Source organism: Psittacula echo (genome assembly GCF_963264785.1).
Source record: "Psittacula echo genome assembly, chromosome: 27".
Taxonomy (NCBI): Eukaryota; Metazoa; Chordata; class Aves; order Psittaciformes; family Psittacidae; genus Psittacula; species Psittacula echo.
This window is the reverse complement of record NC_137762.1, coordinates 903,803-919,956: the sequence shown is the minus strand read 5'-3', so window position 1 is coordinate 919,956 and position 16,154 is coordinate 903,803. Positions and strand designations below refer to the sequence as shown.

Below are 16,154 nucleotides of genomic sequence, written 5' to 3'. Positions count from 1 at the left end.
GGAATGCCGAATGTTCCTATAAACCCCACTTACCAGGAGCTGGGAACCATTTACACTGTGGAACTTTGGGGCCGGGGCTGGTTGGGCACCATCTGGGCTGGGATGAGTCTGTGCTGCTGCACCATGTCTCAAGGTAGGCATCACATCAGGTCCCATGGTCAGCACCACATCCCAGGGTCAGGAGCAGATCGTGGGGCTCACACTAGATCCCAAGGCAAGCACCGGATGGTGATGCCGGCACTGGATCCCAGGCTTGGCACCATATCCCAGGGTCAGTGCAGATCCCTGGATTGCCAGTGCCGCATCCCCACTGGAGTGGCTCCATCCCCACGCACTGGTGCCAATGCCAGGATGGACCCTTGGCCACTTGATGAGTCCCTGTGTGACAGCAGCTCCCCCCCTGCATCCCTCGGGAGCTCCCGGCCTGATCTGGGCCACCAGCTTGGGAAATGGTTCCTGATGCTTCTCATTTTTCCCACGCTCCCAGTGCCGGGCGATGAGCGGGGCTGGAATCCGGTGGCGTTCCCGGGTTCATCTCCCAGCCGGAGCCTCCGGACGCACTGATCCTCACCCTTCAGCTCCCAGAACACCCTCCCAGCACCTTGGGAACGCTACTGGAAGCAGCCAACGTTCCGAACCCACTCACCCCACAGTGCAGCCCCACGGGTGGCTTCACCATCCCAAAGCCTCATCCCACCACTGTGAGGTGGAGCAGCTCCCCGAGAAGGGGACACGCAGCACATGGCAGCACTGGCTCCGTCCCTCTTGCTGGCCTCCGCTTCCCCCTGTTGTAAAGTGGAGATTTACAAGTGGCCCCAAGTGCCAGAGGAGCCGGGATCAGAAGCAGCCTTTATGGAGCCTCATTAGGGGCTGCAGCTATGCTGGGAATGTCGCAGCTAATTACAGCCCTGCGGCGGGAGGGGACAGGGTGGGCTCCGGAGGGCTCATGGGGCTGGGACCAAGGGAACGCTCTGGGACAAGGACCAGACACAAGGATGTGGCTCCTGCTCTGGGTCAGCTGGGTTCCAGGCCCCGTCACCGAGGCTCCATGGACATTGGCCGTGTCCCTGCTCCAGCCAAGATCCTCTGGGACACGCTGAAATGCTGTTCCCCCCTTGCACCCCATCCCTGCATCCATCCCTACACCCATCCCTGCGTCCATCCCCGGCAGTGTTCAAGGCCAGGTTGGACAGGACTTTGAGCAAGCTGCTCTAGTGGAAGGTGTCCCTGCCTGTGGCAGAGGTTGGAGCTGTATGAGCTTTAAGGTCCTTCCCAGCTCAACCCAGGCTGGGATTTGATGACTTGGAGCCTGAGGATCCAGTGCCTGGAGACCGGCATCGCCTTGGAGAAGCAGTTTTATTATGAAATCAAGAACAAGAGGCCACAAATGTGGAACCAGCGGCGAGGAGCTCATGAGCCCATAGAAAATGCTTTGTACAAAACCCAACATAGAAACCCGATGGCACCTCAGGAACGTTCCCACATGGATTCGAGTCACACAGCAGCGACAGCCCCGGAGGTGCTCGTGGGGAAGGGAAGGTATGGCCGAGGGCTTGCTCCGAGTCACTGGGTGCCAACGGTAACCCAGCAGAGGTGGTTTGAAGGCTTCTACATTAAAAAAATGGGATCTATTGCTTGTCGAGGACCAGGAATGAGCCTCCGGATGCTCCCCTCGTGCCCCCAGCACTGCTCTGGAGCATGGATAAGGTGAACATCACACTGGGGAGAGGTTATGGTCAGAACTAAGAACCCTGAAGTGTCAGTGTTGGGACAGCGGTGGGATTCCAGCCATGGTGCCCATCTGGAATCCCAGGCAGGGAGATGGCTGAGGATAGAAACGTGTCCCTGAGGACCCTGGGAAACCCCCATGGACCAGAGCAGGGAGAGGATCCATTCGCAAACCATTTCCTCCAGCAATTCCAGTTCTAATTCCCATCAGCCTCACTGGGGAGGAACCAGCCACTGGCTGCATCCATGGCTGGAAACGGGGGACCAGCTGCTTGAGGAAACCCCTTCGCGGAGGCTGTGCAGGGGCAGGACAACAGAGACCAGCACAGGATTGGGGGACGAAGCCGCTCCATGTTCCGGTTGCTGAGGAGAGCCCTGGCACCGAGTCAGGAAGCGGGTTCTTCTTTCTGCTCAACTCTTCTTCACCTTTAACTTGGGAGCGTAGGAAACCACTAAGGACACAATGGAACAACTATGGGGGATTCCCTGCCTACTCCTCGCTAAAACCTTGAAGAGCAGTGGGGGAACGTGAGGAAGGGGGAGGAAGAGTGAGGAGGAGGAGGGTGCAAGGCTCAGACGATCCCGAAGCGCTCCGCTCTTTTCCTCTTCTTTGCCTGCCAAGAGGAATGACAAGGGAAAAGCAGGAATCAGAACTAAGCAGAGACTCAACTGAGCAAATCCCACCCAGAACTCAATGGGGAACCATGAGGAGTTTGGTGCTTGGGAATAATGCTGGTGCGAGCAGCTCTGGGAGCCCCAGGATTTGGATCTAACACTGGGACAAAGAGTTCCCCTGAAGTGGAGTGGCAGGAACAGGCACTGGGAAGGGGCTGGCCCGGGAACAAAGCGGCTTCAGAGGCTGGGAAGCGCGAGCAGGCAGTGGGGAGGTGGGAAATGGAAAAGGGCAAAGGGTTAACACTGCCCTATTCATGGGGAAGGTGAGAGGGACACACTAAAACACATTAAATACACTATGGCCTCGCTCTGCTTCGCCTTGAGCCCAGAAACGAGTGGCGTATAAATCTTCATTTCTAGCAGGGGAAACAGCCCAGGGGCAGCAGAAGCCCCAATCAAGAGTCTCTGGGGGAAAGGTGCATTTGAGTGCACACAATGCCAGTGAAAAGACCTTTTTGTTCCAGGCACAATCTCCAAGTGACCTAAGGAGAAGCATGGAATCCCTCATCCGCCAGCCCCTGGCGCAGGCTGGGAATGCCACGCTGCCATAAACCCAGCCCAGCTCCACACGCCAAGTGCCTCCAATCCCATTGGAAGCGTTGAGGTCTTAGGGACCCTGTTCACCTCTACTGAGCCCATCTGGGTGCAGACACGGGGAGGCCCCAGCCTGGGGGAGTCTGATTGTCCATATTTATGTGGTGTTCCCAACCCAGCCTCATCAGGAGCTGCTGCGCTGGAGCTCTGGCGACCAGGAGCAGTTTGAAGGTTTTACCTCTGTGTCCTCTGTGGCTCCAGCTCCAGCCGAACTCGTCACAATGCCAAACCGCTCCTTCCTCTTCTTCAGCTTCTCGTCCTCTTCGCCCTGGCACAAAGACAGACCAAGGTTTAGGGTGCTAGCAGTGCCCAGGCTGCTCGCTGCATGGGGAATCCTGTTCCTCCTGCCCCCATTTGCAACCAGAGCCCTAGCACAACCTCCTCAAGACACGTCCTGCCTCCCCAGGACACTGGTCTATCTGCTTGGAATCCCCCCTGCCCAACACCCTGAGCACGAGTGAGGGTGGCAGGAAAAGGACAGGAAGGAAAAAGGAGGACCCCCCCCCCCCGCATCCTGCACCCAGCAGGGGGGCAACACAAGAGGGAGATGGAGCTGCTGGAGTGAGGCCAGAGATGCTGCGAGGGCTGGAGCAGCTCTGCTCTGGAGCAGGCTGAGAGAGCTGGGCTGGGTCAGCCTGGAGAAGAGAAGGCTCCTGAAGGGGAGACCTGAGAGCAGCTCCAGTGCCTAAAGGGGCTGCAGGAAACCTGGAGAGGGGCTTGGGACAAGGGCCTGTAGGGACAGGCCAAGGGGAATGGCTTTAACCTGACAGAGGCAAGACTGAGATGAGCTCTTAGGCAGAAGCTCTTCCTTCCCTGTGAGGGTGCTGAGACGCTGGCACAGGGTGCTCAGAGGAGCTGTGGCTGCCCCATCCCTGGCAGTGCTCAGGAGGATGAGGGGCTCCTGGGAGGGCTGCGGGGTTATTTCTCTTTGGGGTTCCCCCCATGCTCCAGCAGCATGGCCCCAGCAAGCTCTCACTTGACCCCTCCTCAGCTGCCAACACGGGTACAATGAACTTCACTCCATCCCTGGGCTCACGCTGACAGCGCTTGATTCATGCGGTGCTGGAACCCAGCTGAGGACAATGACCCCTCTCCCCCCACACTGCATCCATCAGGCCTGGCAGTGCCCAGGGCTGTGCGGACAGCTGCCCTGGCTGCTGAGGGGGCACATTTCGCCCTCAACCTTGCCTCTTCTCACCTTGTTCCCTGCACCCTCGCCCCACGATGGGTGTTTGGGGGGTTTGTCTACAAAGCGGGTGGGAGAAAGAGGAGGGGAATGAACCCTCCCGAAGGAGTCATTGCTGGAGGTGAAGCCTTTCCTGCAACGCAGGAAAACAAGAGGGTGCTCCCACAAGCTGTGAGCCCTGTGGGATCATGGGGGTCAATAACAGCACCCACCACCATGGGAATACCTCGGGATATGCTGCTTCCATAATCATGGAATGGGTTGGGTTGGAAGGGACCTTAAAGCTCACCCAGTTCCAACCCCTGCCACAGGCAGGGACACCTTCCACTGGAGCAGCTTGCTCCAAGCCCCTGTGTCCAACCTGGCCTTGAACACTGCCAGGGATGGGGCAGCCACAGCTTCTCTGGGCACCCTGGGCCAGCGCCTCAGCACCCTCACAGGGAAGAGCTTCTGCCTAAGAGCTCATCTCAGTCTCCCCTCGGGCAGGTTAAAGCCATTCCCCTTGGCCTGTCCCTACAGGCCCTTGTCCAAAGCCCCTCTCCAGGTCTCTTGTAGCCCCTGTAGGCACTGGGAGCTGCTTATTGCCAACAGATCCATTCAAACCCTGGATCCTGCCTCTCTCCTGGGGTCAGACTAAGGCGCTGTGGCTGGTGCCAGAACAGTTAATGCCAAAAGGCATTAATTGTGGTTTTCATGGTGCATAGCAGGGCTCTGGCACTCACGGCGCCGATCCAGCTCCAGCACCACTGCCCACCTTCACGCCTCACACACAGCCTCAGGGAGAGAACTCGGCATCAATGCTCTGCTTGACTCAGGACCACACTTGGATGGAGGGGAAGTGCCCAGAGAGTGGACAAAAGTTGATGCCAGGTTATCAAAAAGCATCTCCCATGTGTGGTGCTGGGCCAGGAGCAGGACGAGCTTCTCAGAACCATTCACCACGTGAGGCTGAGCTCCGTGAGTCCCCATGTGAGACCAAGCTCCATGTTGTGCCGCATGGCAGATCCTCTGCAGATGAAAGCATCCCTAGAAGGACATGGGCCCGGGTTTGCAGCTGAAGCCCAGCTCCTCATCCCAAATGCAGATGCACACACGAGCCTCCATATCCATGTCCTTGGAAGGCAAAGGGTGGGCGCCTGCATGTGTGGATGCAGCCGGAGCCTTCTGGTGGCCCGCCCATGGCCGGCTGCAGCATGACGGATGGCAGGATGAAAAGCAGAGCCCTGAGGCTTTCAGGCATCAGGAGATTAATGATGACACGGCCTTGACCTCTCAAAGGTAAAGGTTATGGAACACTCAAGGGTAAGCAGCCTCCCACTCTGTGCCCGGGGCTGAGTGACAGCCTCCCATGGGTCGGGATGTGCAGCTGCATTCGCCGCCTTTGTGCGCTCCCCTTGCGGCTCCTGGGACACCTGGAGCTGCTCCACACGCACCCGCTTCTCCCATGGTGGGTCCTCACTCACCCCCCAGGACAGGAGCCCTGTCTGCTCCTCCCAAAGCCACACAAAGCTAAGCCAGCAACACCATGGGCTTCCAGCCGGGATGTGGGGCTGGGCCCATGGAATACGCACTGGGACTGAGTCACCACCATCCTCCAAGTGATTCCAAAGCAAGGACCCTGCTCAGGTGAGACACACCCAGAGATAAACCCGTCTGGGAGCACTGGGATGAGCCTTGCACAAGAGGAGGCTCCGGCACGAGTCATGGAAGACCTTGATCTACACAAGGCAATGGGAACCCTGAGAAGCTGCTGAAGAATCCTCAATGTCCTCACTCACACCCATGTCCCCTGCGTGGTGCAGGATTGGTCCCCGACTGCTTCCCTGGACAAAGTCACCTTCTCTGCAACACAGGCCAAGGGAAACAGGCAGCCCTGAGCCAGCTTTGAGCCCCCTCTCCCAACACGCATCCTGGAAAACAGGTTGGGAAGACCAAATCCCACCCAACTGCAGTATTTTCCAGTGATGGCAGCTGCTGGCACTGAGCTTTCCGCATGTGGAGACCCCAAAGGGCTCTGTGGGGAGGAGGAACAGAAAGTTATGTTTGGGAGCAAGAGACATGGCTCTAGGCGGGAGGAAGCAGAGTTAAAGCCACTTGGCAGAGCCAGAGTCCAGCTGCTCTGAGATGGGTGATGACAGAACATCATTGAATTGCACATGAGCCCCAGAACCACCCAAACCTAAATCAAGCCATTCTATTCAAGACCAAGGCGTGCAGCACCCCGCAGCAAGGTTAACCCTTCCCTGCAAGGCACTAGGATGAGCCCATGGGATCCCGCTATGAGGAGATAAAGCTGAAGAAGTTGGTAGAACAAGAGAACTCTAAGGGAAAAATGTGGCTGCTACAAGTGCCGTGGGGCACAGTGGAAAGGACACCACAGACACGGACACTTATTCTCCCAGGAATGGTTGGGGTGGGAAGCTCTGGAGCAGCAACAGAAGAATGACGTGGAGCTGCTGGAGTGAGGCCAGAAGATGCAACAGAGCTGCTGCAAGGGCTGGAGCAGCTCGGCTCCGGAGCAGGTTGAGAGAGCTGGGCTGGGTCAGTTTGGAGAACAGAAGGCTCCTGAAGGGAAGACCTTAGAGCAGCTCCAGTGCCTAAAGGGGCTGCAGGAAACCTGGAGAGGGCCTTTGGAGAAGGGCCTGCATGGACAGGACAAGGGGAATGGCTTTAATCTGCCAGAGGCAAGACTGAGATGAGCTCTTAGGCAGAAGCTCTTCCTTCCCTGTGAGGGTGCTGAGGCGCTGGCACAGGGTGCTCAGAGGAGCTGTGGCTGCCCCATCCCTGGCATGTTCACTGGATGGGGCTTGGAGCGTCCTGCTCTAGTGGAAGGTGTCCCTGCCCGTGGCAGGGGTTGGAGCTGGAGGAGCTTTAAGGTCCCTTCCAACTCAAACCAGGCTGGGATTTTACACTGTGATTCCTGACTCAGTGCCACATCCCTGCAGAGCCCAGCGCTGCCGGTGGGTGCGAACCCATCGAGTCTTCCAAGAGTCGCTCCAGTTCTCCTAAGAGGATTTACTGGGACAGGAGGGCTCCTGCCTGGCCACGCACCCCCGCTGTGCCTCATGAGGGGCTGGCGCTGCCGTCACTTTTGTCCCCCCTGCTGGAGCAGGGGTAAGGGGAAACCTGACTTTGTCCCTCAGGCCTGGAGGGAGCCGGTGCTGCTGTTCCCATTCTTCCCCAGCCTCTCCTCCAAATTCCTGCAGCCAAATGGTTCCCGAGCCCCTGAATGGGACATAATGACATCATTGATTGAATCAGAATAGAGGAGGAGGGGGGGGCGGGGAAAAGATGTATTTGTGTTGGGGACAAAAGCGAAGTTCTGTTTCACAGCGGGGCCGGTGCGGGACCATCCGCGTGGGCAGAGGGAGGTCAGTGTCCTCCCGGAGCTCTGCCTGGGACACGGGGCTCCCTGGATACCACCACGGGGTTATCTCCAAGTGAAGGCACCACTCAGCACCCAGCAAGCACCGGGAAGAGAACGGAAGCCACAGCCTTATCTGCTGCACGAGGGTGTCAGCACGTTCTCATGTGCCCAGCCACAAGGTTCCGGGCTTGCAGCACCACCATGGTAAAGCCCCCACCGTGGCCAGTGCTATTCTTCACCTTGTCACTTCCCATTATTCCAAAGCAACAGCCCACAGCCAGCAGCTCCACTTGGGAAAGTGGACATGGCACTGCAGGGTCTGTGGACATGCTGCAGCACCCAACTACAGTGAGCCGATGCCCTCTGCACAGGGTTCCTGCCTGGTGCTGTAAAGCTCCTTGAGGGCAAGGTGAGGGGGGATTCTCCCCTTCTGCTCTGGTGGGACCCCTCCAGAGAGCTGGGCTCTCCTCGGGGCTGTTGGGAACGGCAGAGGACTGATCCAGAAGCAGTTGTCAGGAGCTTGCTGGAAGGCAAACAATTCAGCTGATTGTTTCCTTGCTCTCATTTAGCTGTTTTGTACACATGGGCTCTGCTGGTCCAGTGCCCCCAAGCTCCTCCAGCACCTCCCAACAGCAGCTCCATGGATCTCACATCCTCATTAACCAGGATTCAACTGGCACGGAGCTGCCAGCAGGGCTGGCGGAGAACCTTAACTCCTCCCGGAGCCCATGGCTCAAGGGGACACTCGAGGGTCCTGTGCTGCTGCTTGGGACACAGCATCCTTTGTTCCCCACCCAAGCTCCAAAGGCTCCAAGTGGGATTCCTGGCCTGGAGTGACCTGAGAGCAGTCACCTCCTGCTCCCAATCCGAGTGGCCAGGGGTTAATCCACTAATTGCTCCTCAGGCTTCACTAAAGAGGAGATGGAAGAGCCAATTACTTCACTCATCTGCTGGCTGGGGAAAGGTGTTTGCTAATGGAACACAAAGGTGGCCAATGGAGCCTTTGTGTCAGGCCGAGGCCTCCCGCTGCCAGGTGGATGCCAGCACTTCCCAGCAGGAGACGTCCAATGGGCAAAGCACCCACAGCAGCTCCCTCCACAGCATCAACCCAAGGAGCAGCTGATGGAGAGAGACCATTCACAGGCACTGGGAGGGGGTTAAGTACAAGGAACAGGAGTCAAAGGGTAGTGGTGGGAAGGCAGCATTTTGGTGCTGGAACATGAAGCCAAAGGGGAGAGGAACCCTCACTTGATTTAGCTTAGAGATGCAGTTGATAGCCCCATGGTGCCTGGAGACAAGGGAGCACCTGCCTCTCATATCCCCATCTCACCCCTATCCCATCCTGAATCCCTTCGGAAGGGCACTTTCAACTTGAAAGACTCACAGCCCAGGGTGCTGATGGGAAGAGGGGGGGCTCCAAGCTCCACAGGAGTTCACAGGCACTGAAATCCTCCCCCTCCCCTTCCCATCCCTGCTGCATGGATCCGGGAGCAGCTTCGAAGGGACAATGGCTGATTGTAAAGTTGGGGCTGGAGGAAAACCTGCCGAGACGCATGTAAACAGTGCTGGGCTCCTGCAGGCCGAGCAGCCATAAAGAACACCCAGGTGGGAAGCACAATGCCAGCAGCTAATTAAAGTGCCCAGGCACATTCCTGCTGGGAATGCAGGAGCGTGTTCCGCTCAGTGGGAAAAGCCACTCGGAAGCCCATGAACTCAGCTTCCTAGGGGAGCAAACAAAAAGGAGCCATGCGGAGGTGAGGCCAAGGGGGGGACAAAGTCCACGTTGGGTCATCTGGAGCCTGAAGCCACCAACTCCTGACCCTGGGCCAGGAGCTCCCAGTGAGGAACTGGTTTGGGAACATGGCCCAGGCTGGGAAGCTGATTCCTTCCCTAAGTGCCATGTGGCTTTCTTAAGCTTTAGCCCCACAATCCTGCAGCTCGGGAAGGCCACGGCCATAAAGGCTGACAAGGAATTGATTCCTCCTGAAAAATGGGAGCTCCCAGGGACGGTGTTAACGGTGCTGGAGCAGCCTCTCGCCCTCAGCTCCACACATCCCAGCTTTAATGGCTCCTTCCCCCACTCCCAGAGGCCAGGAGCTAAGGGGGGAACAGTAACCTCCAACACCAGAGATGTTCTCCATGAGGATGCCCAGAGCCAGAGGGATAACACTGGGATGTGGGGAACCAGCAAAACAGGTCAAATCCCACCCCACTCCCCCGACCCCCAGGAGGATTGGAGCTTATTTCACAGGGATGAAGGAGGATGAACCTCCCCTGCTCTCACCTGCACCAAGCAAAGAGGTCTCCATGCCAGCAGCATCCAGCTCTTCCCGCTGGACAATCCCCTTCCATCAGCACAGGATCAGCAAGCAGGGGAGGGAAGGGTCGGGATGGGTTCATTTGGGAAGCACAGAGGGCACTGGATCCACGTCAGATTGACTGACTCCTTCTACATCCTCAATTCATCCCGTTTGCTACAAAACAGAGGGGAGGGATCCCAGGGATCCCATCCATCTCCAATGGAGCTCCCTGGCTCCATTGCCACCCCAGGGCTGAGCTTCAGCAGGAGCTGCTTTGAGAACCAGAGGGGGGTCATGCTCAGAGCTGGGGGATAGTTCTCCTCCCGGGAAAAAAAATCAGTGGTTTTGGGAGCAAATCCATTTCCTGCAAAGCCCATCTCATCTCTATTTCAAAGAGTTATTCCCTATCATCTCCAGTGGGAAATGCTCCAAACCCGCTGCATGGTGCCTCTGCCCAGCCCAAACCAGGGAGAACAACTGGGAAGCTCCACAGCTCCAGCAGGAGCCACAGGCACAATGGAAGGGAAGGAATCAGCACTGGGATAGGAGATGGAGAACCTCAAGCAGCACTTCTGGGTGCTCTGGAGGTGCAGAGTGTCCTGGACTTACCTTCTTGGAGAGTGAGGAGACGTTCAACCCAAACCTCTGAGCCCTTTCCTTCAACTTATCCATGTTTACCTGCAAAGACACAGGAAACAAGTCACCTTTCTCTTCTAAACCCACCAGCACTCAGGCTCCAGAGTGCGCTTCCTGTGCCAGCCCTCAGGAACACAGGCTTCCAGGGATGAGCCCTCCCCAGCCTGTGCTGCTCATGGTGCTGCTCTGCAAAATGTCCAGCGCTGGCACAACAATGTGGTGGCTACCACATCTTGGCTCAATCATGTGCCCTCATCCGCAGCCAAGGAAGCACAGAAATGGGAGAGGGACCCCCCACACTCCCAGGGTATGGGGACCTCTCTTTCAACACATGCCAAGGGCCCAATCAGCAGCAACTCAAGCACAAGAAAATTCCTTACCATGGGTTTGCTGTCTGAGGAGAGGCCTGAAAGAGACAAGAAAAGGGAAAACCCAATTAGAGAACAACCATCAGGAGCCAGATCTTACCTATAAGGAGGCATGGGAAAAGCCCCACCAGGGACTCAGAAACTGTTTTTCCCACCTTCTCTCTCTGTTCCCTACACAATGAGTCTCCCAGTTCCCATTCCAGCTTCTCCACTCACAATCTGTCACTGTCCCACCTCCCTAAGACACCACTGGCAACGGGACCTGGTCACTTACGAAGCCAAAGGACGCTGCTTGAGAACCCCACCTGGACACCTCGTGTCCTCCAGCTGGGCTTGGAATGGGGACACACTGGGGAAAAGTGTCTGAACTACCAAGGGAACAACGTGTGGCCTCCCTTCCCGATCCCACAGTGCCCACTTGGAGCTCCTGGGCAGGAAAAGGGAGTGCTTAAACCCAGGGTTACCCCACCAGCACTGTTCTGCCCCCCTGTAACAATGACTGCACCAGGGCACTTCAAGGACAGGTTCTGCTTCACTCCCTCACCTTTAGTGGACACCATGGCCAAACCAAACCTGTCAAAGGCAAACAAGAGCTGTCAGAGCAGGGTCAGCCCCAGAACCCTCCCTGCAAGTGCTTCCCATGAGGAAAACTGGGCTGTGGGCAAGACTAACCGGGACGCAGCGTTCCTGGCTGCAGGCAGCACTGCAGCAATTCCAGCTTCCCTCCAAACCCCAACTCACAGTGCAGGAACAGCAGTGGGATCACTGGCATATCCCCATTCCCTTGCTGGAGTCCCACCACCCAACACCCCCAACCACTGATGGCTGGGGGGGTTTGGGAGCACCCACCGTACTGCCCGCGCTGCCTTCTTGCTCTCCAGGCTGACGGGCACGTTGAAGCGCTCAGCTCTCTTCTGCATGCGCTGGAGGGAGAGAAAGGAACCACCTGAGGAGGAGCCACTACAGGCAGGGGCTGGGGAGGAGGTTCTGCAGCTGGAGGAGGCCAAGTCAACACCCCAGTGGGTGCTGCTGGACCGGCAGCGCAGAGGCTGCAATGGGGGAACTTTCCCTTGCACCCTCAGGTGATGGCAGAGATGCTGCAGGGACCTTCTCCCCACCAAGCGCCACCCCAGGGCCGGGGCTTGACCAAAAGGAATTTTAATAAACATCAACCTAACAACTGAGAGGCAAAGAGGGTTTCCTTTCCTTCCCCCTTAAAGGTCAAAGGAATATGCTGGGAAAGGGGATGGGGGTATTGGTTGGCTTGGCCTTGAGAGCACAGTTTGGCCTTAGTGCTGTAATTCCAGGTGAATTTTGGCTCTGGAGAAAGCCCCAGGTGAGGGGGAGAAGGGAAAAGCTTGGAAGCTTTGGAAGCTGAAGGGTTTGCACCTCCGAGTGTTAAATCCCCTTAAAGGCTTAAGGGAAATAGTTCACATTTCATTCCGAGCCAAGGGCCCAGCAGTGTGTTTGGGGTTAGAGAAACAGAGCTTAGTAATGGAAACATTGACTTTAGCCACGAGCCCAGCGAGGAGCAGGACAAACATCCCCATTGGAATGGCAGCGCTTGGAAAAGATGGAGCAGGACCAGGGCTCCCACCCTGCAGCACCAGCCGGGACAGGAGAATGTAGCACCCAGATCCCAGTTTCCTTATCCTTTGGGAAACAGTGAAGAATATCCCTGAGGAATACCTGAAGGGGCAGCAAAGACTGTGACCATGGATAACAGAATCATGGAATGGACTGGATTGGAAAAGGACCTTAAAGCTTCTCCAGCTTCAACCCCTGCCACAGGCAGGGACACCTTCCACTAGAGCAGGCTGCTCCAAGCCCCGTCCAGCCTGGCCTTGAACACTTCCAGGGATGGGGAAACCCCCCCAGGGATGGGAACATCCCCCCCAGGGATGGGGAACCATCCCCAGCAACCCTTTGCCAAGCCCCGATCCACACTCGGCAGCAAACCCAAGCCTGGGAGCAGCTTGGGCAGGGTTTGGAGCACACCCAAGAGCCCAACGGGAGCTCTTGCCCCGAGGGCAGCACCACAGGGGCCACAGAGCCTCCATCCACCCCACCCCCGACCCGTGGTCCTCCCCCCCCAACTCCTAATCCTCTGCTTGCTATATCCCGTTGCCGTGGAAATGGTCGTGGCCCAAAGAGGAGATGAAAAGGCTCTGAGTGGTGCTGAGCAGCAGGGAGCCCAAACCTGTGTTTGCACATGGAACAGGAGCCAGCAAGGGGGGGACTGGAGAACCAGGGGCAGGCTCCCTGAACTCCCAAGTTTTCCCAGAGAAATCGCGGCTTGCTTGCAATGGCAAAGGCAGGGCAGATGATGGGACGATCCCTCAGCTCGGGGTGGATCCCCTCCCTCAAGTGGATCCTCACCAAAGCTTTGTGGCTGCAGTGAGCCCGAGACAGGGAATAACAGCCTGGAATGACTGGAATTGTGACGCTGGGATACTGAAGAAGGGTCATGGGGTTGGTGGTGGAAAGAGGAGTTAAGGGACAATAGAGAGGAATGTTCCCCAGGAGCTAAAGGAATCTGCTGCAGGGTCCCTCACATCCAGCAGCACCACAATCCCAAGGGAAGAGACAGCAGGTTTCCTATGGGAATGCTGACACTGCCTCAGCTACACCCAGGAGATGGAGGAAGTGAGGAAGGGAACTGAGAGCAGAGGAGGAGGGACCTCACCTCCATCTGCGAGATCACTGACGTGATCTTCACCACCTTCTTCTCTGTGATCCTGCAGAGATGGGAAAGAGACAAACAGGTCACAATGGGTCCCCCTCCCACCCAGCACCACCACCAGCACCCTTGACCCAGGGCTGAGCACTCTGATGACAGCGTGAAGGGTGAGCCATGGAGCACAGGTCAGCCCCACCAGTGCCTCAAGTGCTCCCAAATCCCTCTGCCAAAAGGAAGAAGGGATAAGCCACAGGACCCAGCCGTGCTCACCATTCTTTAATGCAGGAATGGTAAGAATCAACCAGGCTGGAAAAGAGCTTTAAGATCATCCAATCCAACCATTCCCAGCACTGCTAAGACCACCACTAACCCATGGCACTGAGGGGCTCCCTACACCATGTGTGAGCACTTCCAAGGATGGTGACTCCACTACTGCCCTGTTCCAATGGGGAAGGAATTGTTCCTTATCTCCACCTAACCCACCCCTGGCACAGCTTAAGGCCATTTCCTCTTGTCTCATCCTTTGGGAGCAGTGACCTGGTCCCATGCCCCTGTCAGAGCATGGGCAGCGATCAGGTCCCCCCTGCTCTGAGGTTCTGGGGGGTCTCTCCCAGCCTTGGGCTCCAATGGGGAACACTCAGCTCTGGAGCCCCCTTTGGAGCCCTCCGACACAAAGGCTTCTTGTGTTCCAGCTCTGGGGCAGCAGCAGCCACACACAAAGCTCCAGGGCCGGCAGAATGGAAGGGGCGTGCTCCAGAGCTCTGCTCCCAAAACACAGCCTGGGCTCCGGGGGGAACAAAAGAGGAAGAGACAACGTTGGGAAGTCGTCGTCCTCCTCCTGCTGCTGCCAACGGCTCCCATCGCACACCACCCACCGGGCTGGGAGCTCCCGGCTTTTGTTCCAGCCCCGCGCAGGACCGCGCTGGATGCCCGGGAGGGGAGGGATGGGTTCATGGCACTGTCACAGGAAGCGATTCAGCCGGGACCGGGGCTCCCGGGGCTGCGGCTTCGCGGGCTCAGGACGCCCCCTTCTGCCCGCACCACGATCGGGCTCACCACGGCTCAACGAGGGTGAACTGGGGCTCACTGCAGCTCACTGTGAGCTCCCCCCATCCCCTGAGGCGCGCAGGGCACGGCAGTCAGACACACCGAGCGCCCACCAGCCCCCAGGATCCAGCACAGGACTGCATCCCGCTGGAATTGTGCCCCACTTCCAGTCCCCCCACCCCTCCCCAGGAGCCTGCCCAGGCCTGGCTTGGCTTTCTGCTGCTCAGAGGGATAGTTACACATCAGGTGAGTTTACAGGAGGCTCCTCAGCTTTGACCGGCGGCTCCACCGGCTTCTGCTCCTCCTCCTGCAGGGAAAAGGCAGGAATGACAACAGCCAAGCATGGAGCAGCCCAGAGGCCAGACACAGGCCCCTGCCTGGAATCCAGCCCCCCCCGATCCAGGGTTCTAGGGCTGGGTGTTGAACGTGCCCCACACCAAGGAGAGATTTGTGCAGCCACGAGCTGGGACAGCCACAGGCTCTGCTCCTCCTCACCACCACCTCTCCTGGTTCCCAGCCCCCCAGCACAGACCCACCTCTATTTCTTCTCCTAGGACATCTTCTTCATTTGCCTCTTCTTCAGCTGGAGGACAAAGGAACAGGAGTGAGTGACTGCACTGACACCTCCAGCTTCCCATGTGGAGCCTGGGATGAGAATGGGACTTGGGAAAACGGGAAGCAAAGGCTGTGATCATGGATCACAAAGGCATGAAATGATTTGGGGTGGAAAAGGACCTTAAAGCTCCTCCAGTTCCATGGGCAGGGACACCTTCCATTAGAGCAGCTTGATTCAACCTGGCCTCGAAGGGATGTAGCATCCAAACCTTCTCCATTCAGCCCATTCCAGTGTCCACCACTCTCACAGGGAAGAACTTCTGACCAAGATCCCACCTCGATCTCTCCACTAGCAGGTTAAAGCCATTCCCCTTGTCCTGTCCCTACAAGCCCTTGTCCAAAGCCTCTCTCCAGGTCTCCTGCAGCCCCTTTAGGTCCTGGAGCTGCTCTAAGGCCCGTTTTGCATTGGGGCCCAGAGATGGACACAGCCCTGGGGCAGAGAGGGGGATGTCCAGAACGCCTTCTCACCCCACACCCCAAGCCCTTGTTTCCCCGCCCCGGCGGGCACCTACCGTGCTCCTCCAGGTACGCCTGCAGCCGGTTGATCAGGTCCTGCTTGTTGCCCTTCGCCTCCAGGCCGCGGGCCAGGCACTCCTGCTTCAGCTCCGCCAGCTGCGGGGTGAGAGGCGCCACTCAGCATGAACCGAGCCCCGGACCCACCGCGGGCTCCGGCCTCGGCCCGCCCGAGACCCCCCCATCCCCGCCCGGGACCCCCCGTCCCGGGAGCGAAAGGTACCTTCAGCTTGTGCAGCTCCACCGCCTCTGCCGCCATCTTGTCACCAGAACAGCCCGCGCCGGCCCCGCCCCACAGCCCGCCTCTACCCCAATCAGCGCTGGCGATTTCAAAGCACTTCCCCACACCGCCTCTCGCCACTGGCCAGGCCTTCCGCCCCTCTCTATTGGCCTGCGGTGGGGTGGAGCGACGGGAGGAATAGCCAATAGAAATGAGGAAAAGGCA

General features: G+C 57.8%; 1 protein-coding gene across 1 annotated transcript; it reads right to left on the bottom strand.

The window, feature by feature from the left end:
• Positions 1-1,115: 1,115 nt before the first annotated feature.
• Positions 1,116-15,982, bottom strand: SARNP (SAP domain containing ribonucleoprotein). The gene is made up of 11 exons (XM_080635444.1): positions 15,933-15,982; positions 15,709-15,808; positions 15,118-15,164; positions 14,821-14,888; positions 13,541-13,592; positions 11,704-11,777; positions 11,399-11,427; positions 10,867-10,892; positions 10,460-10,528; positions 3,176-3,265; positions 1,116-2,342 (listed from the first exon to the last, which is right to left on the bottom strand). Exons 1-11 carry the CDS (start codon positions 15,966-15,968, stop codon positions 2,301-2,303), a joined length of 633 nt encoding a protein of 210 aa, XP_080491570.1. The 5' UTR covers positions 15,969-15,982; the 3' UTR covers positions 1,116-2,300.
• Between the last annotated feature and the right edge of the window lie 172 nt (positions 15,983-16,154).

Bases quoted from the DNA above. Each gene is read 5' to 3' on its own strand.
- SARNP (XM_080635444.1), bottom strand. From the start codon at position 15,968: ATGGCGGCAGAGGCGGTGGAGCTGCACAAGCTGAAG. The intron at 15,809-15,932 runs GTACCTTTCGCT...CTCACCCCGCAG, and splicing joins TGGAGCTGCACAAGCTGAAG to CTGGCGGAGCTGAAGCAGGA. The intron at 13,593-14,820 runs GTAACTATCCCT...CCATCTCTGCAG, and splicing joins CCTGTAAACTCACCTGATGT to GATCACAGAGAAGAAGGTGG.